Here is a 20,999-nt window from a genome sequence, read left to right as displayed (position 1 = left end):
AAAAAACATGCATCTCTAGTATGAACGTACAGCTTCCTCCTGGTAGGAGGAGGAGAAGTTGCAGGTGAGGATTTCCTCTTTGTGGCAGGAAGTGGGGTGAGGCTGGGACTGGGTAAAGTAGGCGCTGTCTTGAGAAGGGGGTGAATCCGGGAGGTCCTCCTTTTTCTCTGGGTCTGGGTCAGTGGGAGAAGGAGGAGGGAGTGACGTGTCTCCAGAGGATCTGTGTGTCTTTGTAGACGAAGAAGAACTCTCCTTCTTGTAGTGAAACTGCTGCAGGGCGGCCAGGCCTGCAGAAGACTGAGGTGTTTTCTGATCAGCAGAACATGAGCTGCCAGACCAGCGGAACAGCTTGAGTCCCTGACTGGCTGAACAGGTAGATGTGGTGCTAGGCGATGGAGGTGGGCTGGGGGTGTCAACTGAAGGAATGTCAGGATCGTCGCTGCCATTGGTCTGGTTGTTGGGAGAACTGTCCTGATTCACAGCTGTGGGCTCCACATCCTGAGGAAGATCCTCCCGAGCACACTCCTTCATGCTGACACTGGCTGCTGAGCTACAACTGCTGAAGAATCTACACAGAATAAACACAACCACATCAGGACATTAGATTGCAGTTATAAATGTGGGCACAAGAATACATCTTTCGATTAATAGATGGGTGAAATAAAACATCCTAATTGTAAAAATAAATCAAAAAAGAATAAGAAGAGGCCCCGTTCTGCTTTTGGGGTTTTCTCTTCCCTGTGATGTTTTAGTGCATGTAAATGGTCTGCAAAGGCAAAAATCCCTGAGTTCCCTCCAGAGGGAGTTTCTCTCCCACACACCTCCTGCCTGAAACGCCTCCATTGGACTCCTTTGTTTACTTCCAGAAAATAGTGACATCACTACGTAACACTCAGGCTTCTATTGGCTAGAGCTCCAACACATTATACAAGGGGCGGGATATCTCTAAGCTAAGCAATCACAACAGAGCCGACCAGCTAACCAATCAGAGCAGACTGGGCTCTGGTTTCAGACAGAGGGTGAAAAGAGGTGCTGCAGCACTGAACATTAAAGCATGGAGACATGTCCCAGTAGAGACACTACATACTGATATACACCAGAACATCAGCAGGAGAGGACTCTTTAAAGTAGAGACACTACATACTGACGTACACCTGAACATCAGCAGGAGAGGACTCTTTAAAGTAGAGACACTACATACTGATATACACCTGAACATCAGCAGGAGAGGACTCTTTAAAGTAGAGACACTACATACTGATATACACCTGAACATCAGCAGGAGAGGACTCTTTAAAGTAGAGACACTACATACTGATATACACCTGAACATCAGCAGGAGAGGACTCTTTAAAGTAGAGACACTACATACTGATAAACACCTGAAAATCAGCAGGAGAGGACTCTTTAAAGTAGAGACACTACATACTGATATACACCTGAACATCAGCAGGAGAGGACTCTTTAAAGTAGAGACACTACATACTGATAAACACCTGAACATCAGCAGGAGAGGACTCTTTAAAGTAGAGACACTACATACTGATATACACCTGAACATCAGCAGGAGAGGACTCTTTAAAGTAGAGACACTACATACTGATATACACCTGAACATCAGCAGGAGAGGACTCTTTAAAGTAGAGACACTACATACTGATATACACCTGAACATCAGCAGGAGAGGACTCTTTAAAGTAGAGACACTATATACTGATATACACCTGAACATCAGCAGGAGAGGACTCTTTAAAGTAGAGACACTACATACTGACATACACCTGAACATCAGCAGGAGAGGACTCTTTAAAGTAGAGACACTACATACTGATATACACCTGAACATCAGCAGGAGAGGACTCTTTAAAGTAGAGACACTACATACTGATATACACCTGAACATCAGCAGGAGAGGACTCTTTAAAGTAGAGACACTACATACTGATAAACACCTGAAAATCAGCAGGAGAGGACTCTTTAAAGTAGAGACACTACATACTGATATACACCTGAACATCAGCAGGAGAGGACTCTTTAAAGTAGAGACACTACATACTGATAAACACCTGAACATCAGCAGGAGAGGACTCTTTAAAGTAGAGACACTACACACTGATATACACCTGAACATCAGCAGGAGAGGACTCTTTAAAGTAGAGACACTACACACTGATATACACCTGAACATCAGCAGGAGAGGACTCTTTAAAGTAGAGACACTACATACTGATATACACCTGAACATCAGCAGGAGAGGACTCTTTAAAATAGAGACACTACATACTGATATACACCTGAACATCAGCAGGAGAGGACTCTTTAAAGTAGAGACACTACACACTGATATACACCTGAACATTAACAGGAGAGGACTCTTTAAAATAGAGACACTACATACTGATATACACCTGAACATCAGCAGGAGAGGACTCTTTAAAATAGAGACACTACATACTGATATACACCTGAACATCAGCAGGAGAGGACTCTTTAAAGTAGAGACACTACATACTGATATACACCTGAACATCAGCAGGAGAGGACTCTTTAAAGTAGAGACACTACACACTGATATACACCTGAACATCAGCAGGAGAAGACTCTTTAAAGTAGAGACACTACACACTGATATACACCTGAACATTAACAGGAGAGGACTCTTTAAAGTAGAGACACTACATACTGATATACACCTGAACATCAGCAGGAGAGGACTCTTTAAAGTAGACACTACATACTGATATACACCTGAACATGATCATAAGACAAAGACTTCAAACAGGACAAGTTTGACAAGTAGGACAAGTACTCAAAGTGGTTACCTGTTATAAATACCTAGGTATCTGGCTTGATGATTGTCTTACTTTTAAACTTCTTGTCAATAACCTGCTGAAAAAGCTGAGGGTTAGACTAGGTTTCTTTTTCAGAAATAAGTCCTGTTTCTCTTTTGAAGCCAGGAAAAGGCTCTGTGACCTTTTTACCTGTGCTGGACTCTGGTGATTTGTTGTATATGAATGCACCTGCCTATTGCCTGAACAAGTTAGATGCCGCCTATCACAGCGCACTGAGATTTGTCACAGATTGTAAAGCACTTACTCATCACTGTACCCTGTATGCCAAGGCAGGTCTGCCTTCACTTACTGTAAAGAGGCTCAGTCATTGGTACACGTTTATTTATAAAGCTTTGTTGGGTAAACTCCCGTATTATATCTGCTCTCTGATAACACAGAGAGTTGCAAGCAGCTATTGTCTGAGATCGCAGGATGTAGTATTGTTAGATGTGCCAAGAGCAAGGACTGTCTTAGGTAAGACAGCTTTTATGTGCGCAGCTCCACTTGCTTGGAACAATCTTCAGCAAGAATTGAAACTGAGCATTCCTCTGCATGTTTTTAAAGCTAGGCTAAGTGAAATGCTCGTTGATACTATGGGCACTTGTAAATGTCTATAACTATGTAAATGTATCCTGTAAATATAATATATGATGTCCTTTATTGTTTTATGTTTCATGTGGAACCTATATGCTGCAGGTCACCCTTGAAAAAGAGATCTATGATCTCAATGGGACCAATCTGGTTAAATAAAGGTTTGAAATGAAATGAAATGAAACACTTCAAACCCTGGATGTGTGTATAATGTGCCACTAGATGCCTGTCAATACAACAGTGGTGTGCAACAGTACATGGGACTGCCGCTCGCCAGTGCCAACATCAGTCCAGCACGGACAGCCATGATAGCTAAATTGGAAAAAATTATTTAGAATGGATCATGTGTTGTGCAGTTGTGCACCAGGCCATTGTTCTCTGCTCCTTGCTCTCAGCAGCAACACCACACAGGGATGCACCATGATTCTTTCCCCCCCTCTCTTTGGACATTTCTCTGATTGCTGCATGTTTGATGGGCTGGGCTGAAAGTTAGGCACTGCCCGGGTTTGGACTTGATGTATGCAGATTGAAAACACAATTGCCTTTTTGTCTTGTTTTTGGTGTATTTACACCCTTCCTTTCATATGGACAAGCACTATTTTGTAGCAACCCAATCAACCAAAACACTTGCAAGATGTAAAGGGGCCTCCATTATGTCACCTGCTGCATGTGGCCTGTCCGTCCTCCTCAGGCTCCTGGTTCCTCCTCTGCAGCAGGGTGGCGAAGCGGTTGCGGGGCCTGGTTATTGTTGGCTTCTCTGGAAGCTGGTCTGACTTGGATCTCTTCTGAGTGGGGGACGAGTATTGCTGCAGCACATCCTGGTCCGATACACTAGAGTCTTTAAGGAGGAAAAGACAAGTACAGTGAACATGTCATAATAGGCTTCACACTGCTGCTTTCATTTGTTTTGCTCTATTATCTTGGTTCTGCTGTTTGCTGCCACAGAGATTCTGTTTACTTAACAACAAATACATTAATCGCAGATACATTATTTTTGAAGGATTGGATATAGATATTTATTTATCTAAGGACTCTCAGAAGCATAGTCAGTAAATTGTTCCACAGCTTGCAGTGATCATCATTTATCATAAACTATTATTCAGACTGTTGTGCAGTAGTGTGTTTACTGGGAGGTTTAAATGGGTGCAGTGTTAAAGGATATGCAGCAAACTGCACATCACACATTAACAGCTCACCTTCTCTGGGTCTCTTCACCTGCAGCTCTCTGCAGGGAAGCCTCAGACCGACCAGGCTGACGACTCTTTCCTTCCCCCTGGTGGAGGACGGCCTGTCTGGGGAGGCAGCAGGCCGGGGCGGGGCAACACATGCTGCCTTTAGGCCTCCACTCCAGATACTGGGCCCAGTGGGGGCTGCTGAGCTGTTCCAGCTGCGACTGCGGGGTTTAGAAAGCTAAAAAAGGGACATTTGCCGAGTTATTCTATATGAAATATGACACTTATTTCAAAAGAACAGCTGATCTGGTACCTGCTGAATGGGTTTGTCTGGGCTGAAGTCGTCTATCCTCTCCAAGGTGTTGATGTCAAGGTTTCCCAGGGCCATCTGCGAGCCTTTGTCATCTCCTAGATTACTGAGTTCATCATCATCAAGGAATGGATAGTGTGCAAGTGAATGAGAGTTACTTACCATTCCACATTTCTAAATAAAATATAACAGCTGGACACTGTATCATTTCCACTATTTACAGTGGTAATTTGGTCAGGAGCGATTCATGACGGTAGGATACAGTCCAGCGTAGCTGAGGGTGGCCGGGTCCATGTGCTCTGGGTACGGGTTGAGGGGAATCACCTTCCTCTTGACAGGATCAAACACCAGCTGGTAGAGGAAGGTGTTGTTGGCTCTGATGAATCCCTCAATGTATTCTTCTGGGACGGTGATGTTCATCTTCAGGTACTGACCCAACTTCCTGATCACCTGAAGGGAACAAGAGCTCACAATCAAATGTCTGCCACTGCACCCAGTTACATGGTTTGACTGACGCAAAACCTTTTGTGTCCTATATATACATTTATAACATATAACTTAGATTACAAGAACAAATGAAAATGAACAACATTTAGAAAGAACAAATGAAATAAGATGAAATATGTTATTGTATCTCTTCCTGCATGAAGGGAGTTGGGTTAAACTACTAATATTTCCTAGGTCAATAAATAAATGTAATGCCACATTCCTGTTAGGCCCCAATCCTGTTTTTCAGGTCTCAGGCTCGAAAATGACATTCCCAGAACAAATGACCATATCTTCCCTTCTAAAAGGGTTAAATAATAATCTTTGTTCTCAAAGTAATGATAAACCTGTGAGTTGGATGTAGAAAAGTCAGAATCAATATAGATGTTTTTTATTTTAAAGAAAATTCAGATTGAGCACAGTAAAAAACTGTAAATTATAGTGTCCGTCCAAAAAATATTTTTTACTTATAGTGAAAACTACCCTTGGATGATGGTAAAGTAGACTAAAAGCTTTAGGAATCCAAAGTACAACATATAATAAGTACCCTGTATCAAGATTGATGCAAAACAAGTGACATTTGACCTTTTTAGAGAGGTTTAGCACAAAAAAAACACTTCTGGGGTCATTTGGGTGGAAATGGGCGTTTTTGCCGTTTCTCTGGAACCCATTGGTCGATTTTGGTGATTGACATCTCTTTTTAACCGTTAGAGCCAATAGAATGGAAGGGGAATTTCCACATACACGCCAACGTTAACAAAAAAGAAGGTGGGGGCTTTGCGCATGCAGGTTTGCATCAGAGTGAACCTATCTCTCACGCTGACATCTGGAAACGGAAAACTAGGTTTATTACTCATGGATTATCAGAAATCAAAAAAGGGACAGACACATTGGATTAACCTATGGATTAACCTTCAGCAGCGTTGTTATCGTTTTAATGCCATTGAAGTCCACTTTTGACCAGACAACAACAAAGGTAAGACATATTGCCGTTTTTGCTACCTAGCGCCAAGAGTTATGATTAGTGGTGCACGATAATTATCGGTCCGATATTAGGAATTATGACGTCATCCCGATAAACCCGATAAAAGTATTAATATCCCCGATAATATACAATATATTTTTTGGGTAAAAAATAAAATAAAAAAATAACCCTAGTTATGAGTGAGTTTCTGTGCACACGCCGTTAGCATTTTTTCGCTCAGGGCTAATTCAGAGGCTCAGTTAGTATTGTGTTTTTTTTTTGCTAAAAATAGTTCATATCATCAGTTAGCTGAGTTTCTTCCCGTTACATGGATATGAAACATTCATAGTTTATTAAATCTTAAGAAGCCCTCAGACACTGTTGCTTGCAGATGTTGTGGTTACGGCCCCTTCGGCGGGTCCGTGGGCTTAAGAGGGGAATCATTTATACGAGTTATACAAATCTACTTAAAGAATACCTACCTTTAACAATACCAAGTATTTTAATAAAGCAATAAGATGGTTTAATTCAACTTTATGTTATTTAGTGTCACTTTAAATCTGTTGGATGCCATTTTGATCACAAGCCGTTGGAAGATTTGATCCACTTTGAATCAATAGACTTAAACTTAGAAGCAGGTTTGGTGTGCAGCCAATCATGCTGACCTGTCCTTGTTAAAAGTGAGGTACCTTGAGGATATCTGGGTCTTTGGCCAGTCGGAGCAGCTTGCAGGCCTTGCCCAGGCCGATGCCATGTAAGGAGGCCAGATAGTCGCACCCAGAGAGGATGCACATGTGGCGAAACTTCTCCTCGGTGAACACGTTCCCAAGAGAGCGGCAGCGGCCCATGTTGTCCTGGTCGATCTCCAGGCCGTTGCCCTGCTTGTCCATTTTGAGGATCACCTGCATGATGTGAAAGACAAGTGATTTAGAAGCATAGGGTGAGCAGTGGGAGTATCTGAGGCTATTTCTTAAAAGGTTGTTTTTGCTTCTATCTAATGCATGGTTTGTTGCAAACAGGATGAACACTGAAGCCAACGCCCTTCTGATATCATCTGTGCTGGTTGGCCAACTGAATTGATCTTACACAAAGTAAGCATAGGAAATCTTATCTGCCAAGCAGAATTGAAACTGCTTTGAATGATGAAAATAGGCAAAATACCAGTACTCTTATCTCAATAAAACCAGCATAGCCCTGTTATCTAAATCTAGCTTTATTTATGCAAGCTAACAAGGCTCAAATAACCTGCTGATTCTCATTCAGCCTTAGGGCTGTGCGATTATGGCAAAAATCATAATCACGATTATTTGGGTCAATAATTGATATCACGATTATTTTGACGATTATTCATTGACCATTTATTGAACTTTAAAACAAATAATATTTTACCAATAAACAAGATCAACAAATATGTTGGAGCGCACTTCCAAAACCATACTAAACATATATTATTAATATGATAAATAAAAATAAATTAGACCAAAATAAATGAAATCAAACATGTTGCAGTGCACTGTCACAACCTACTGAAAACTCCTTAACATATAGCCAACATTTTGGTAAAACATATTCAACATATTCCACTCAGTTAAACGATGAAGGCTGGCCAACCGTCATGGTCCAGAAGTAACAGGAAATAAATACAATAAATACAATTTAAGACCAAATAAAAATGTTTAGGCCACCATGGCAAATGCTGGTAGGGCTGCTCATGTCATCTCTTAAAGATTGTTCGCGAGAAACACCAGCCTGTTTACATGGTCTGGTTTCAGAGATGAGCGCAGGCAGGTGACAATATTGCCACCTGTACTGAAGACCCTCAGCCACGCCCCGACACATGGGGTGACGCCGGCCAATCACAAAGCTTTGATGCGTTCAAGTGCATTATTCTGGCACAGGAAGATTATGTTACAGGACATTAACGATAAAACAGAATATTGTTGTTCTATTTTTAGACACATCTCGCGATCGACTGGTTGGGCACCCCTGGGCTAGACCATAGGTCTGTTGTGGTAGCAAAGTAGTCAGCTGAAGCCACATCTCTCTCAACTTCCCCACGGCATTTGTCATATAGCGCAGCCGCAGACCTGCTGAAATAATCCCGAGACGGCATCGCGTAACGCTTGTCCAACGTGTTGACAAGTTGCTTAAAGCCCTGGTTGCTAACAGTGCTAACTGGGCACATATCTTTAGCGATGTGAAATGTAATGGCACCTGTAATATCTCTGTGTCTCTGCGAGCTCGTCGCGTAGGCCGTTGCTCTGTACAATGCGTCCAGAATCGATGACGGTGATGATGTGGTGGATGAAGTCGAGCGGGCATCTGCTTTTTGTTGCATTACTGCCCGGTCGTATTGCACTTTGTGGTTGTATTTCAGCTGATTAAAGACATTGGTTGTGTTAGCGTGTGGTGCCAACACAACCTGGTAACAAATCCTGCACTATACTTTGTTTTGCTCCACGTCGGACTCCTGAAAGCCAAAGTACTTCCAAATAGTGGAAATAGTTGTACCAGGGTCGGCTCTAGAACAAATCAAATGGGGGGGAAATCATTTACCAAGGGGGGGCACATACTGCCGTCAACAACCAACACACAAACACCAACGCAACTTCAATTTAAAAAAACATGCTGTAAAGTTTATTGTCTTTCACACACATTGCAGGGTGTAGTGCTATTGTATAGCGCACCTATGACTTGTGCAGACATGCACGGTTGTGGCACGACCACCAAAACAGAAACATATGGACATAGGCCACCATATAAAAAGTGTGCAAATGTATTTAGTATCCTATCCATGTGAACATGTTTTAGGTGGGGGGTGGACCTAACCTCCTCTAGTGGGGTCCGGGGGCAAGCTCCCCCAGGAAGATCTTTTTAAATATTGAAGTTAAAAGCATCAATCTGGTGCACTTTGAGAGCAACATTAAGAGATCTATGGATACATCTCTCAACACCCATATGAAACAGAACTGTACACAGATTTACTTTTTCTTTATGGATATTTTACTAATCACTCCCCTTTTAAATGGTATTCTTGTGTTATTGTCCTATAGTATTTCATACCCGTTTTTCATTTATTCTCTTATTCTTTAATAACTATAATGATCATATAAAGGTAGCCTATTCCTCGCAAATACTTGTTTACATAAATGGTGACCAAACCGTTTGAGACCCACTGAGATAACCTACACTAAAGTGAACTATCTAAACACTGAGAGAGTCCTTACCTCACTGAGCTGACGTTATAAGATCCTCTCAGTCTGACAGGAGAGGACTCTCCTCCACCTTGGTGTAGAAACAGCTCTTTATATCCGTTAGCATAGCTAGCTAACCAGATGCTAACAACAATATTCCACGTTACCGCTCGCGCACTGACAAACTGCGCTCGTGCCACACACAGAGAGCCGAGCTTGAATGAAACACAGAGACCCATGTACTTGTACTGTACTGTATATCATATTATTTTCGATGGCTTTACTGTAATCAGTGTAACAGATGGACAGATCGCCACTGAGCTTTCATCTAAACACACAGCCACGTAATGATAACAAAACAAAAGTCGGGGTCATTGGTCAAGCAACACACCAATCAGAGAGCAGCAGTGAGCACACCTCAGGCTGTGTTTCATATAAAGAATAAATAAAGAATACAAATGTGTATTTTTTATTTCTGATGTATTTCACACAAAAAACTTTTGGTGGAAACGTTTTAACTTATATGATTAAAAAAAAAAAAACGGCAAAGTGGCAATAAGGCTTGCCCACCCTGCGTTGGGGGGGCACAGTGACTCATTTGGGGGGGCATGGCCCGCGAATGACCCCCCATGACGCCGACCCTGAGTTGTACCCTTCTTTTTAACGAGTTGCTGCACTTGATCTGACATCTTCGCTCGCGCTGAACACTCACAACACATGTCACTCCCACGTGGCCGAGTGGGCATTTAGGGAGGGGCGAAAGCGCACCCAGCAAAATAATCGTATTTTGTCAATTATGCTGTTTTCATAATCGTCGCAAACCATAATCGTAATCGCGATTAAAATACGATTAATTGCACAGCCCTATTCAGCCTGTTATGAAAACACAACCTCACTAATATATCTTAAAAGCAGCTTTAAAGCCTTTGTTAAGTGTATTTCATTTTGCTCACAGTATCCTAAAACTACATTTAGTTAGATTCTCTTTTGTTGACAAACTTTTGGTTAGAAAGAAATGTACACGCAGAAGTCTTTGTTATACGAGTCATGTTTTGCTGTTCCTACATAACACATTTGAGAAGTGTTTAGGAAGCCTCTGGTTATTCTGGACGCTCGGAAAATATCTCTTAGGCCCACCATTGTTAACCTTTTTCCATCTCAACAATTCCAGGTAGATCATACTCCTGCATTTTAGTTGATTTCATGCAATTGGCGGGCCGAGTCCTCCTCTTTGAAGCTGTCTTGGACCTGTTGTTTTGTTTCGCACCAGAGAATGATTACTGCATTCACAACTTCTCAAACAAACCACATCATGAGTTGAACTACACCAGGGTTTGGTTTGTGTATGTGGTCCACAGTTAAAATCTGGGGAACGATCCAGCAGAATGACAATTAGTCTGGTCTTTTAGATATGAATACAATTCCACATGAATTGAAAACCAGCTTCAAAGAACTAAAAAAAGGCCAGGCTCATGTTAAAGCGTCAACATAATCTGGATCATTCTAATCCACATACCAACCAAGGGGCTTTCCTTTTGAGCATTTACATACTTATGCAGCTGGAAATGCAGCCTGGGTCTTGCACTCCTTACCTTCTTGCAGCCGAATGCCAGCAGGTCAGAGTCCTCTGTGATGACAGCCTGGGCCAAGCCACTCTTGGTAAGGTAAGCTAACTGAGCATCAGCTTCATATGGAGCCACCACACAGTCCACTCCTCTCGCCCTTGCAACCTGGTTGAAACAAAATGTCATACATCACTTCCCCAACATGGAACAACAACATGCTGTATGTGGCCACAAAGAAGAAACCAAAGCATGCATTTGTGGGGTACAAAAAGTCTTATTTGAAGATTATACTTATTGAAGGCCATGTGTCACAAATTGATAAAAAAAAGAAAAGAAAATCAATTGAAATGGATACTTGTGAAGAGATATTACAGATTATAGTTTACTGTCTTTATAATCTACTCTATACTTTGAGCAGAAATGTTTTGTATACTTTTGGTTCCATGTACCAAAACATACACATGAACAAGAAAAGCCCATTCTTTTTCAGGGGGATTTCTTTAAAGCATTCCTTTTCTCCGCCTCTATTCATGAATCTTTTTCAGTGTACTCTTATGAGCTTGTATGTTATTTCCATGTTTGAATAGACTGCATGTTTCACAACTCAGAGAGTCTGCTATGATGTACTTGGAACCCGTTTGCCCCCTCCCCTATTGTTGCTACATGTTCTGTTAACTGTTAACATTGACTTGTTCAAATGGATAAATATTTAATATGTGAAGTTTAGAGCATTAAGAACTGTCATATAGTGCTTGTGGTATATTTACTTCATACCATTATTGTGTACCGATAAAGTTTTATAAACACTCAACATTATTACAGACTGACTTTTTGATCTTGGATTATATGAAGTAAAAATCAATCAATCAGCATGGGAAATGTCAGTTTAGCTGCCCCGCACCAAACTCCTATATCAGTCTACAATATATTTTTACTATATAAAAAAAGACAAACTCTTAAAAATGCGAGGAGACTCTGAACCACTTCAGTGGGCAGCCCCAGAGTAAAGACACTCATATAAGTATGTTATATAGGAGAGATAGGAAGATAGGAAATCCTCACCTTAATAAGGTTATGAGCCATTGAGGGGGTGATGTTCACACAGCGAGTGAAACAGTCCCTGGCTTCAGACAGTTTGCCTTCACGTAGCAGCTGCCGGCCTTTCTGAAGGTTGCTTTCTCTGCGCCTAAATCGGAAAAGAAAGAAACTGAATAAATATTGGAACGCTTTACACTGAATGTCTTTAGCACAATACATTGTCAGAGTTAAAGGTCCCATGTCATGCTTTTCCGGTTATCACCCGTCCCCTTGTGTTATGAAGCTTTTTCTGCATGTAAACGGTCAGCAGAGTCACAAACCCTCAAAGTACACCCTGTAGCGAGTCAAACTCTAACACAGAGAAGACCTGTCTATGCTGCCCCAGAACGCCTTGTTGGACATTTCTCTTTTTCCATTGTTTTCTTCCTGGGTACTGTGCCGTGCCCATACCCAAATGGACCAATCCGTGGAGCCGTTACGTTACGTCCGTGGAGCCGTTAGGTTAAGTCCGTGGATTGGTCCAAATTGACCAATCCTCGGACTTCCTCACACACACACTCAATCTTTTCTTAGCTGCAGCTCCGCCGATTTCTCCTCTCTGAGACGGCGGGACGCGGCGAGGCTGTGAGTCGGTGTGTGAGCACACACACAAACTCCCAGCCAGGCTGCGGGTGTGTGTGTGTGTTCGGGCTGGGTTTCGCTGTCTCGCAGACGGCCACTGGGCTCATAGGGAGGGAGGGGGGGGCAGGAGCTCCAACAAGCCGTTTAGGACAGAGAGTGAATACACATACTATACAGAGATGCTGGATGAGAAACCAATGTGAGTTTGGAACATTGAACAATATAAATGTATTTTAGTAGACCTCAACAATGGAATCATGATCAGTAGAAATGGCCATGACATGGGACCTTTAAAAGCACACTTCAGATCTGTTGATCAAAACAGGTTGTTCATAAGGGTTGGAACCCCAAATAAGAGAGTCCATAAACACATCAGTCTCTACTTTTGCTTATGTACTATTAGCGAAAGCAGAGACTGATGTCTTTGTTGCCGACAAGGGGCTAAATAGGGGGCTCTGTCATAACACCACGCATTAGCTGTCTTTAGCTAAGCGGTGGTGACGTGAAGTCATGTGACTGTGTGGTAGTTCCCTTTTAGCCTAACGTTAACTTTTTACATCTAGCGATTGCATTTACACTCAAAAAATATTTTAAAAGGGATGTTTATATGTGGAGATTATTCTGCTGAACAAAACAACGATTCCAAATCAAAACTAACTAAAGAAAGTTGATTATTCCTAAAACTGAAGGCTTTCTGGACAAATTCAACGACATAAATAAAAATAAAAGGCAACTGTCTGGAGGGAGTGATTGTGTGGCACCACTGTAAGCAAAGACACAAGTAGGACAGCCAGATAGAGCTCAGCTTCCTTGTTAAAGATAACAATGAGGTGTTGGACCTTGATGTTCAACTATTTGTTTGCGGGGGGTTGTTTGGTCTCATCTGTTGGCAGGTCGGTACATTCCGCTCTGCACCTTCACACATAAACAATGTTGCTCTGTTGCGGTTGTGGAATGCATTCCTTCTAATAAACCAAGCTTTGTTTGAGCGTGTTTGTTAGCAGGTATGCATACCACTGTATTATTGTGTTTGGAACAGGCCCTCAGTTATTCTGTCATGTTTCCGTTATAGTCACATTTCTTTTCTTTCATACAGGGTTCTCTGTGGAGTTTGTTTTACTTTGATTCATGGTGCAATTCTGCTGTAGCTCTTTTCCCAACTTTAGCTTCAGTATTTGTTATTAGTTTTTAAGCAAATAAGCATACTCCACGACTGCCAGTTTGTAGCTGCTCACAGTAAACACACAGATAAGCAACATTATCAGGATTATTAATCCTTATTAACCAGGATGACAAGTGAAGATTGTAAAATGACCGCGTTGTTTGACTTGACATTGTTTTTGCGTCTTAAACTGCATGGATGGTGACCGGTTAGCTCAGAATGAATCATTAGCTGTTAGCTCCAGATACCTGGTCAAGCCATGTCGCCTAAGGAGGCTAAGCCATGGCTGACTTCCCAACACCTCAGCCTGTGAACCATGACGTCACTGGGCCAACACAACTGCAACACAGGCCTGCTTTCTACCTCTCCTTCTCCTTTCTCTCTCTGTACTGCAGTCTGTACCTTTGCCAGAGCCTGCCTGAAAGCGTGCAGTTAGCCATCTCTGCTAACGCATAGTACAACAATGCTGTGTAAGCAAAAGTTATTTTTCTTTAAACTGAAATGGGAATGGCTGATCCACCTTAACATAGCCTGAGCCTTATAGTTGCCAACTTCAAGGCTAACCTTTTCGTATCTCTAACCTATTCCTGTGTTTCACATTCTCTGATCACCGAACTCTGCTTCCAACGATGAGCCTTTGCCAGAGCTTGCCTGAAAGCATGCACTTATCCATCAGTGCTCATGCACAGTACAAAAGTGATGTGCATGCAGCAGCTAGACTTCACAACAATGGGGGCAACAAGCAGTTAGCAACAAGCTAACTCTAGGAACATAATCTAGGGAGCTACCGGCTCCAAAAATAGCAAAAACATATTACAATACAAAAAGAGTTTAACTGGTGTAAATGATCATCAATATTTGATTGTAGGGGGTGAATAGCTTTGTGGAGAAAAGCGCCCCCTTTAAGGTAAGACAGCTCACACCCATACTGTGTGTTTATGACTGTTGAAAATGTGTGTCCCAAACAGTTTGGGACATGGGGACGACCTCTGATGAGGAGAGAAGCCGACTGATGGCTTTACTAGGACTTGTGAGGTCGCAGACAATAATATGCATGTGTCATGTACCCAGCCATACACTTAAAGGTCCCATGTCACGCTTTTCCGGTTATTACCCGTCCCCTTGTGTGTTATGAAGGTTTTTATGCATGTAAACGTGTGCAGAGTAAAAACCCTCAAAGTACACCCTGTAGCGAGTAAAACTCTAACACAGAAAATACCTCCCCAAAACGCCTCGTTGGAGATACGTCACTGTCCATTTGATTCTTCCGGGTACGCATGATGTCAACCGTACCCGGAACGAAATGGACCAATCCGTGGAGCCGTTACGTTACGTCCGTGGAGCCGTTACGTTAAGCCCCCGCTGATTGGTCCAAATTGACCAATCCACGGACTTCCTCACACACTCAGTGCAAGCAGCTCTGCTGATTTCTCCTCCCTTGCTGCAGGCTGATAACAGACAGTTGGGGTCGCGGCGAAATTCTCTCTGCAGACCCATTCTCTCTGCAGACCCATTCTCTCTGCAGACCCATTCTCACTGCAGACCCGTTCTCTCTGCAGACCCATTCTCTCTGCAGACCCATTCTCTCTGCAGACCCCATTCTCTCTGCAGACCCATTCTCTCTGCAGACCCATTCTCTCTGCAGACCCATTCTCTCTACAGACCCATTCTCTCTACAGACCCATTCTCTCTGCAGACCCATTCTCTCTACAGACCCATTCTCTCTACAGACCCATTCTCTCTGCAGACCCATTCTCTCTACAGACCCATTCTCTCTACAGACCCCATTCTCTCTGCAGACCCATCTCACTACAGACCCATTCTCTCTACAGACCCATTCTCTCTGCAGACCCATTCTCTCTGCAGACCCATTCTCTCTACAGACCCGTTCTCTCTGCAGACCCATTCTCTCTACAGACCCATTCTCTCTGCAGACCCATTCTCTCTACAGACCCATTCTCTCTGCAGGACCCATTCTCTCTGCAGACCAATTCTCACTGCAGACCCATTCTCTCTACAGACCCCATTCTCTCTGCAGACCCATTCTCTCTACAGACCCATTCTCTCTGCAGACCCATTCTCTCTGCAGACCCATTCTCTCTGCAGACCCATTTCTCTACAGACCCATTCTCTCTACAGACCCGTTCTCTCTGCAGAACCCATTCTCATCTACAGACCCCATTCTCTCTGCAGACCATTCTCTCTACAGACCCATTCTCTCTGCAGACCCATTCTCTCTGCAGACCCATTCTCTCTACAGACCCATTCTCTCTGCAGGACCCATTCTCTCTACAGACCCATTCTTCTGCAGACCCATTCTCTCTGCAGACCCATTCTCTCTGCAGACCCATTCTCTCTACAGACCCATTCTCTCTACAGACCCGTTCTCTCTGCAGACCCATTCTCTCTTACAGACCCATTCTCTCTGCAGACCCATTCTCTCTACAGACCCATTCTCTCCATGGACCATTCTCTCTGCAGACCCATTCTCTCTGCAGACCCATTCTCTCTGCAGACCCATTCTCTCTGCAGACCCATTCTCTCTGCAGACCCATTCTCACTGCAGACCCATTCTCTCTACAGACCCGTTCTCTCTGCAGACCCGTTCTCTCTGCAGACCCGTTCTCTCTACAGACCCGTTCTCTCTGCAGACCCGTTCTCTCTGCAGACCCGTTCTCTCTACAGACCCGTTCTCTCTGCAGACCCGTTCTCTCTGCAGACCCGTTCTCTCTGCAGACCCGTTCTCTCTGCAGACCCGTTCTCTCTGCAGACCCGTTCTCTCTGCAGACCCGTTCTCTCTGCAGACCCGTTCTCTCTGCAGACCCATTCTCTCTGCAGACCCATTCTCTCTGCAGACCCATTCTCTCTGCAGACCCGTTCTCTCTGCAGACCCGTTCTCTCTGCAGACCCGTTCTCTCTGCAGACCCATTCTCTCTACAGACCCATTCTCTCTACAGACCCATTCTCTCTGCAGACCCATTCTCTCTACAGACCCATTCTCTCTGCAGACCCATTCTCACTGCAGACCCATTCTCACTGCAGACCCATTCTCTCTGCAGACCCATTCTCTCTGCAGACCCATTCTCTCTACAGACCCATTCTCTCTACAGACCCATTCTCTCTACAGACCCGTTCTCTCTGCAGACCCGTTCTCTCTGCAGACCCGTTCTCTCTGCAGACCCGTTCTCTCTGCAGACCCGTTCTCTCTGCAGACCCGTTCTCTCTACAGACCCGTTCTCTCTGCAGACCCGTTCTCACTGCAGACCCATTCTCTCTGCAGACCCATTCTCTATACAGACCCATTCTCTCTGCAGACCCATTCTCTCTGCAGACCCGTTCTCACTGCAGACCCATTCTCTATACAGACCCATTCTCTCTGCAGACCCATTCTCTCTGCAGACCCATTCTCTCTGCAGACCCGTTCTCTCTGCAGACCCATTCTCTCTGCAGACCCATTCTCTCTACAGACCCATTCTCTCTGCAGACCCATTCTCTCTGCAGACCCGTTCTCTCTGCAGACCCATTCTCTCTGCAGACCCATTCTCTCTGCAGACCCATTCTCTCTGCAGACCCGTTCTCTCTGCAGACCCATTCTCTCTGCAGACCCATTCTCTCTGCAGACCCATTCTCTCTGCAGACCCATTCTCACTGCAGACCCATTCTCTCTGCAGACCCATTCTCTCTGCAGACCCATTCTCTCTGCAGACCCATTCTCTCTACAGACCCATTCTCTCTGCAGACCCATTCTCTCTACAGACCCATTCTCACTGCAGACCCATTCTCTCTGCAGACCCGTTCTCTCTGCAGACCCATTCTCTCTGCAGACCCATTCTCTCTACAGACCCATTCTCTCTGCAGACCCATTCTCACAGTGTTTATCAACCTTTTTCTTACTCAATATCAAGCCACACTTATTGTTTTTACTTCGGCTGTGACTTTGTGTGTGCTCAGGGTGAGTTTGGCTGTGTTTCGCTAAACAAGGAAATCACACCTCCACGGAGCTCAGCGCGATTCACAACGTCCCGACCAATCGGAGCACACTGGGCTCACAGGGAGGGGGGGGCAAGAGTTGCAACGAGCCGTTTAGTGGAGAGAGTGAATACTGCTGAATACACATATTTACAGAGATGCTGTATGCGAAACCAATGTGAGTTTGGAAAATTGCACAGTATAAATCTATTCTAGTAGACCTCAACAATGGAATTATGATCAGTGGAAATGGCCATGACATGGGACCTTTAAGTACGATACAGGTTAATACTCACTCTCTTCGAGCCTTTTCCACCTCTCGCTTTGACGGCAGATTGCGTCCATCAAACACCAAAACTGGTTTGACACCGAAGTTCAACAGCATGTCCACAAATTTCATGCAGTACCACACATACCTAGAATTGGATAAATACAAATTATAATATCAGTTCTAAACATTGAACCATTCTAAAAATATTACCCATTAGTAGAAAAAAAAGAGGATATAGATAATATAGAAAATAATTGGGTAATAACAGACCCACTAACCGTTAGAAAGAAAATATGTATCTAGCTATGAACACTTTCCTTTTCATTTCAGCTAGAATAATACAAATGCTTACTGGTCAGTTGGTTCTCCTTTAGCGAGCTTCTCAGCACAAGAAAAGGCTCCTTTGTGCAGCCAACAGTATGTGTCCACTGCCACGGTCTGGCCTTTGTATTTGTTCATGCTGATAGGCTCTCCAGCATCTTTGATGAACTGCAGCAGGCCAGAGATTCCCATGTTCAGCTGGTGATTTCAGCCACGCTGATTCTGAGACTGTAGAACAATCAGAAATACTGATAGAACAACTGTTCGAAATTGAGCAAAGATATATTCAAGACACAAAACAGGATACGGGAGTTTTCACACATGCCAAGTATGTGGACATTGTAGATTTGCTGCCTAGTGGTGCTGGCCATCTAGGCCCTTGGGTGACCTTTGCTGCCCAGCACTTCAGCTTTAGGACTGGATGTCTCAGTGGAGAGATGATAGGCAATACAGAGGAGAGAGAGGACAAAGGACATGCAACCTAATTTGCTCTTGAATCTAAGCAACATGTGCAGTCCACTGAAGACAGAGCTACTAACAGATTACAAATAACTCCTGATCTATTGGGTTTTTTTCCTGACAGAGACAGATTCGGTCTATTGTTTCACTCTTAGGGAAACGATTAGTTATGTATAGTTATTATTAGAGTTTTTTTGTAAAACGGATACTTCATTTGCCCATTACAGCCCTTCCCGCCCAGCTTTAATGTAAAGTAAACCCAGTTCCCTCATTTGAGGATTAACCCTAGCAAAGTAACGTAGCTGCCGTTCATCAAAGACAAGAGAGGGCTAAAGCTAGCAAACACAAACAACAGAGAATTTAGTTCTGAAAATTGAGTTTTCAGGTTACAAAATACCTACCTCTGGGAAAGTATGTGCGAAGAATTTAGCATAACGCCTCTAAAAATGATTTACCATTTGTGTAACAAGACCTGTGTATGTTTGTTAGTAAGCAAGCGAACGTTAAATCGGAAGTGTACGTTCAAAAGTAACGTAGGAAAGTGACATCCTTTCTTTTGAGTTCAGTGTACTAGTTCCTGCTCTTACATAATTAGCTATTACGACAAGATTACTTGTCTTGATGAGTTCATCATATTATATAACCGTACGAAGTATCCTAACTGAACACAGTGGACAGTCTCAACGGTGCCTGAAACCTCTGTCCGTGTGAACTGTAAGCAGTCAACGATGACATACATTGACCTAGACAACATGCAAAAGCAAGGAATGTAATGAAGTAAATGAAAAACTTACTTATTTTTGTTATTTGTAATCAAAACATTCAGGCAGCTTGGAACGGCAGAAACTGGAGCGAGTTTGGTTTTAGCGGCAAAAGAAGGATTTCCGTACATGAGCTGCTGCAATTGGCCGGATGGACCGAGAGGGAGGGATCAACGGAAGAAAAGGTGCGTTCCAAAACTGAACCGCTTCATCCGGCTACTCACGTGACGTTAACATGTTTATGTAGGCTAGTTACTAAAGACCTGTTTCTTGGTTACATTCTACAAGTTTCACACTAGCTGTTTCTCTCTGTTCATAAAATATAAAATAACATGGCCTTATGTGCAACCTTTAGCATGTAATGTTAGAGCTAATGATGATCTCACCCTCGTCTATATATCAAATGCGGTACACTGGTGAATATACCAAGCATGCAAATATACCAAGCATGCAAATGAGCATGGCGCTCGCAACAACTGTCTGATTTTAAAGATTTCTCAGGCGAACGCCTGGATGGACAATAATCATCAGAGGTGGACAAATTAATCAGATATATTGTACTTAAGTAAAAGTAGAAGTACCAGAGTGTAGTAATACTCTTCCTGCCTGTCGGCTCTGCTCATGGATGTATAATAAGGTCTAGCTTCAGCAGCTACGGGTGCGTTCGTTCATATTAACTGTGTGGTCCGGAGTCACTGTGGCACAGACTGGACCGCTGGTGAACAGCTGTTAGAACGGGCCGTTCAGGTGTTCAGAGCAGGGCTCCCTGTCGGAGCGGCAGAGCGTGATGTGCACTGAAATTTTTTTCTGTCGCAATATTATCGTTGAGCTATCATACATTGTCACTATCTGCTAACGTTAGCTTTAGCCTTCGTTTTCTAATAGTTTTTTTCATAGGCTATAAACGGAGGTGGTATAAGTATAGATCTTGTACTTGAGTAAAAGTAGAAGTACTCAGATCTTGTACTAGAGTAAAAGTAGAAGTACTCAGATCTTGTACTTGAGTAAAAGTAGAAGTACTCAAATCTTGTACTTGAGTAAAAGTAGAAGTACCAGAATGTAGGAACAATCCTGCAATCAAAATGTTCCTCAAATAAAAGTACAAAAGTATTATCATCAACATATAGTTAAAGTAGCGACAGTAAAAGTAGAGTGTAGGAATACTCTGAGTAAAAGTCCTGCATTCAAAATGTTCCTCAAGTAAAAGTATTAAAAGTATAAGTATACAATTGTGGATTTACTCCAGGTGGAACTACAGTCTGATTTAACACTTGATTATATTTC

General features: G+C 43.2%; 1 protein-coding gene across 1 annotated transcript in view; it reads right to left on the bottom strand.

Annotated features, from left to right (window-relative positions):
- exo1 (exonuclease 1) overlaps nucleotides 1–20,341 on the bottom strand; it is a 30,127-nt gene extending 9,786 nt beyond the window's left edge. Inside the window, exons 1-11 of the mRNA XM_034215022.1 lie at nucleotides 19,749–20,341; nucleotides 18,527–18,723; nucleotides 18,200–18,319; nucleotides 12,176–12,299; nucleotides 11,141–11,278; nucleotides 7,044–7,256; nucleotides 5,167–5,354; nucleotides 4,908–5,010; nucleotides 4,619–4,832; nucleotides 4,083–4,260; nucleotides 31–568 (exon numbers count right to left, since the gene is read on the bottom strand). Of these exons, the coding sequence (XP_034070913.1) occupies nucleotides 31–568; nucleotides 4,083–4,260; nucleotides 4,619–4,832; nucleotides 4,908–5,010; nucleotides 5,167–5,354; nucleotides 7,044–7,256; nucleotides 11,141–11,278; nucleotides 12,176–12,299; nucleotides 18,200–18,319; nucleotides 18,527–18,687 (1,977 nt within the window). The 5' untranslated portion in view covers nucleotides 18,688–18,723; nucleotides 19,749–20,341. The remainder of the gene's footprint in view (nucleotides 1–30; nucleotides 569–4,082; nucleotides 4,261–4,618; nucleotides 4,833–4,907; nucleotides 5,011–5,166; nucleotides 5,355–7,043; nucleotides 7,257–11,140; nucleotides 11,279–12,175; nucleotides 12,300–18,199; nucleotides 18,320–18,526; nucleotides 18,724–19,748) is intronic.
- Between the last annotated feature and the right edge of the window lie 658 nt (nucleotides 20,342–20,999).

Source organism: Gymnodraco acuticeps, unplaced genomic scaffold (genome assembly GCF_902827175.1).
Source record: "Gymnodraco acuticeps unplaced genomic scaffold, fGymAcu1.1, whole genome shotgun sequence".
NCBI lineage: Eukaryota > Metazoa > Chordata > Actinopteri > Perciformes > Bathydraconidae > Gymnodraco > Gymnodraco acuticeps.
The sequence above is the reverse complement of the archived record's forward strand: the minus strand, read 5'-3'. Positions and strand labels throughout refer to the sequence as shown.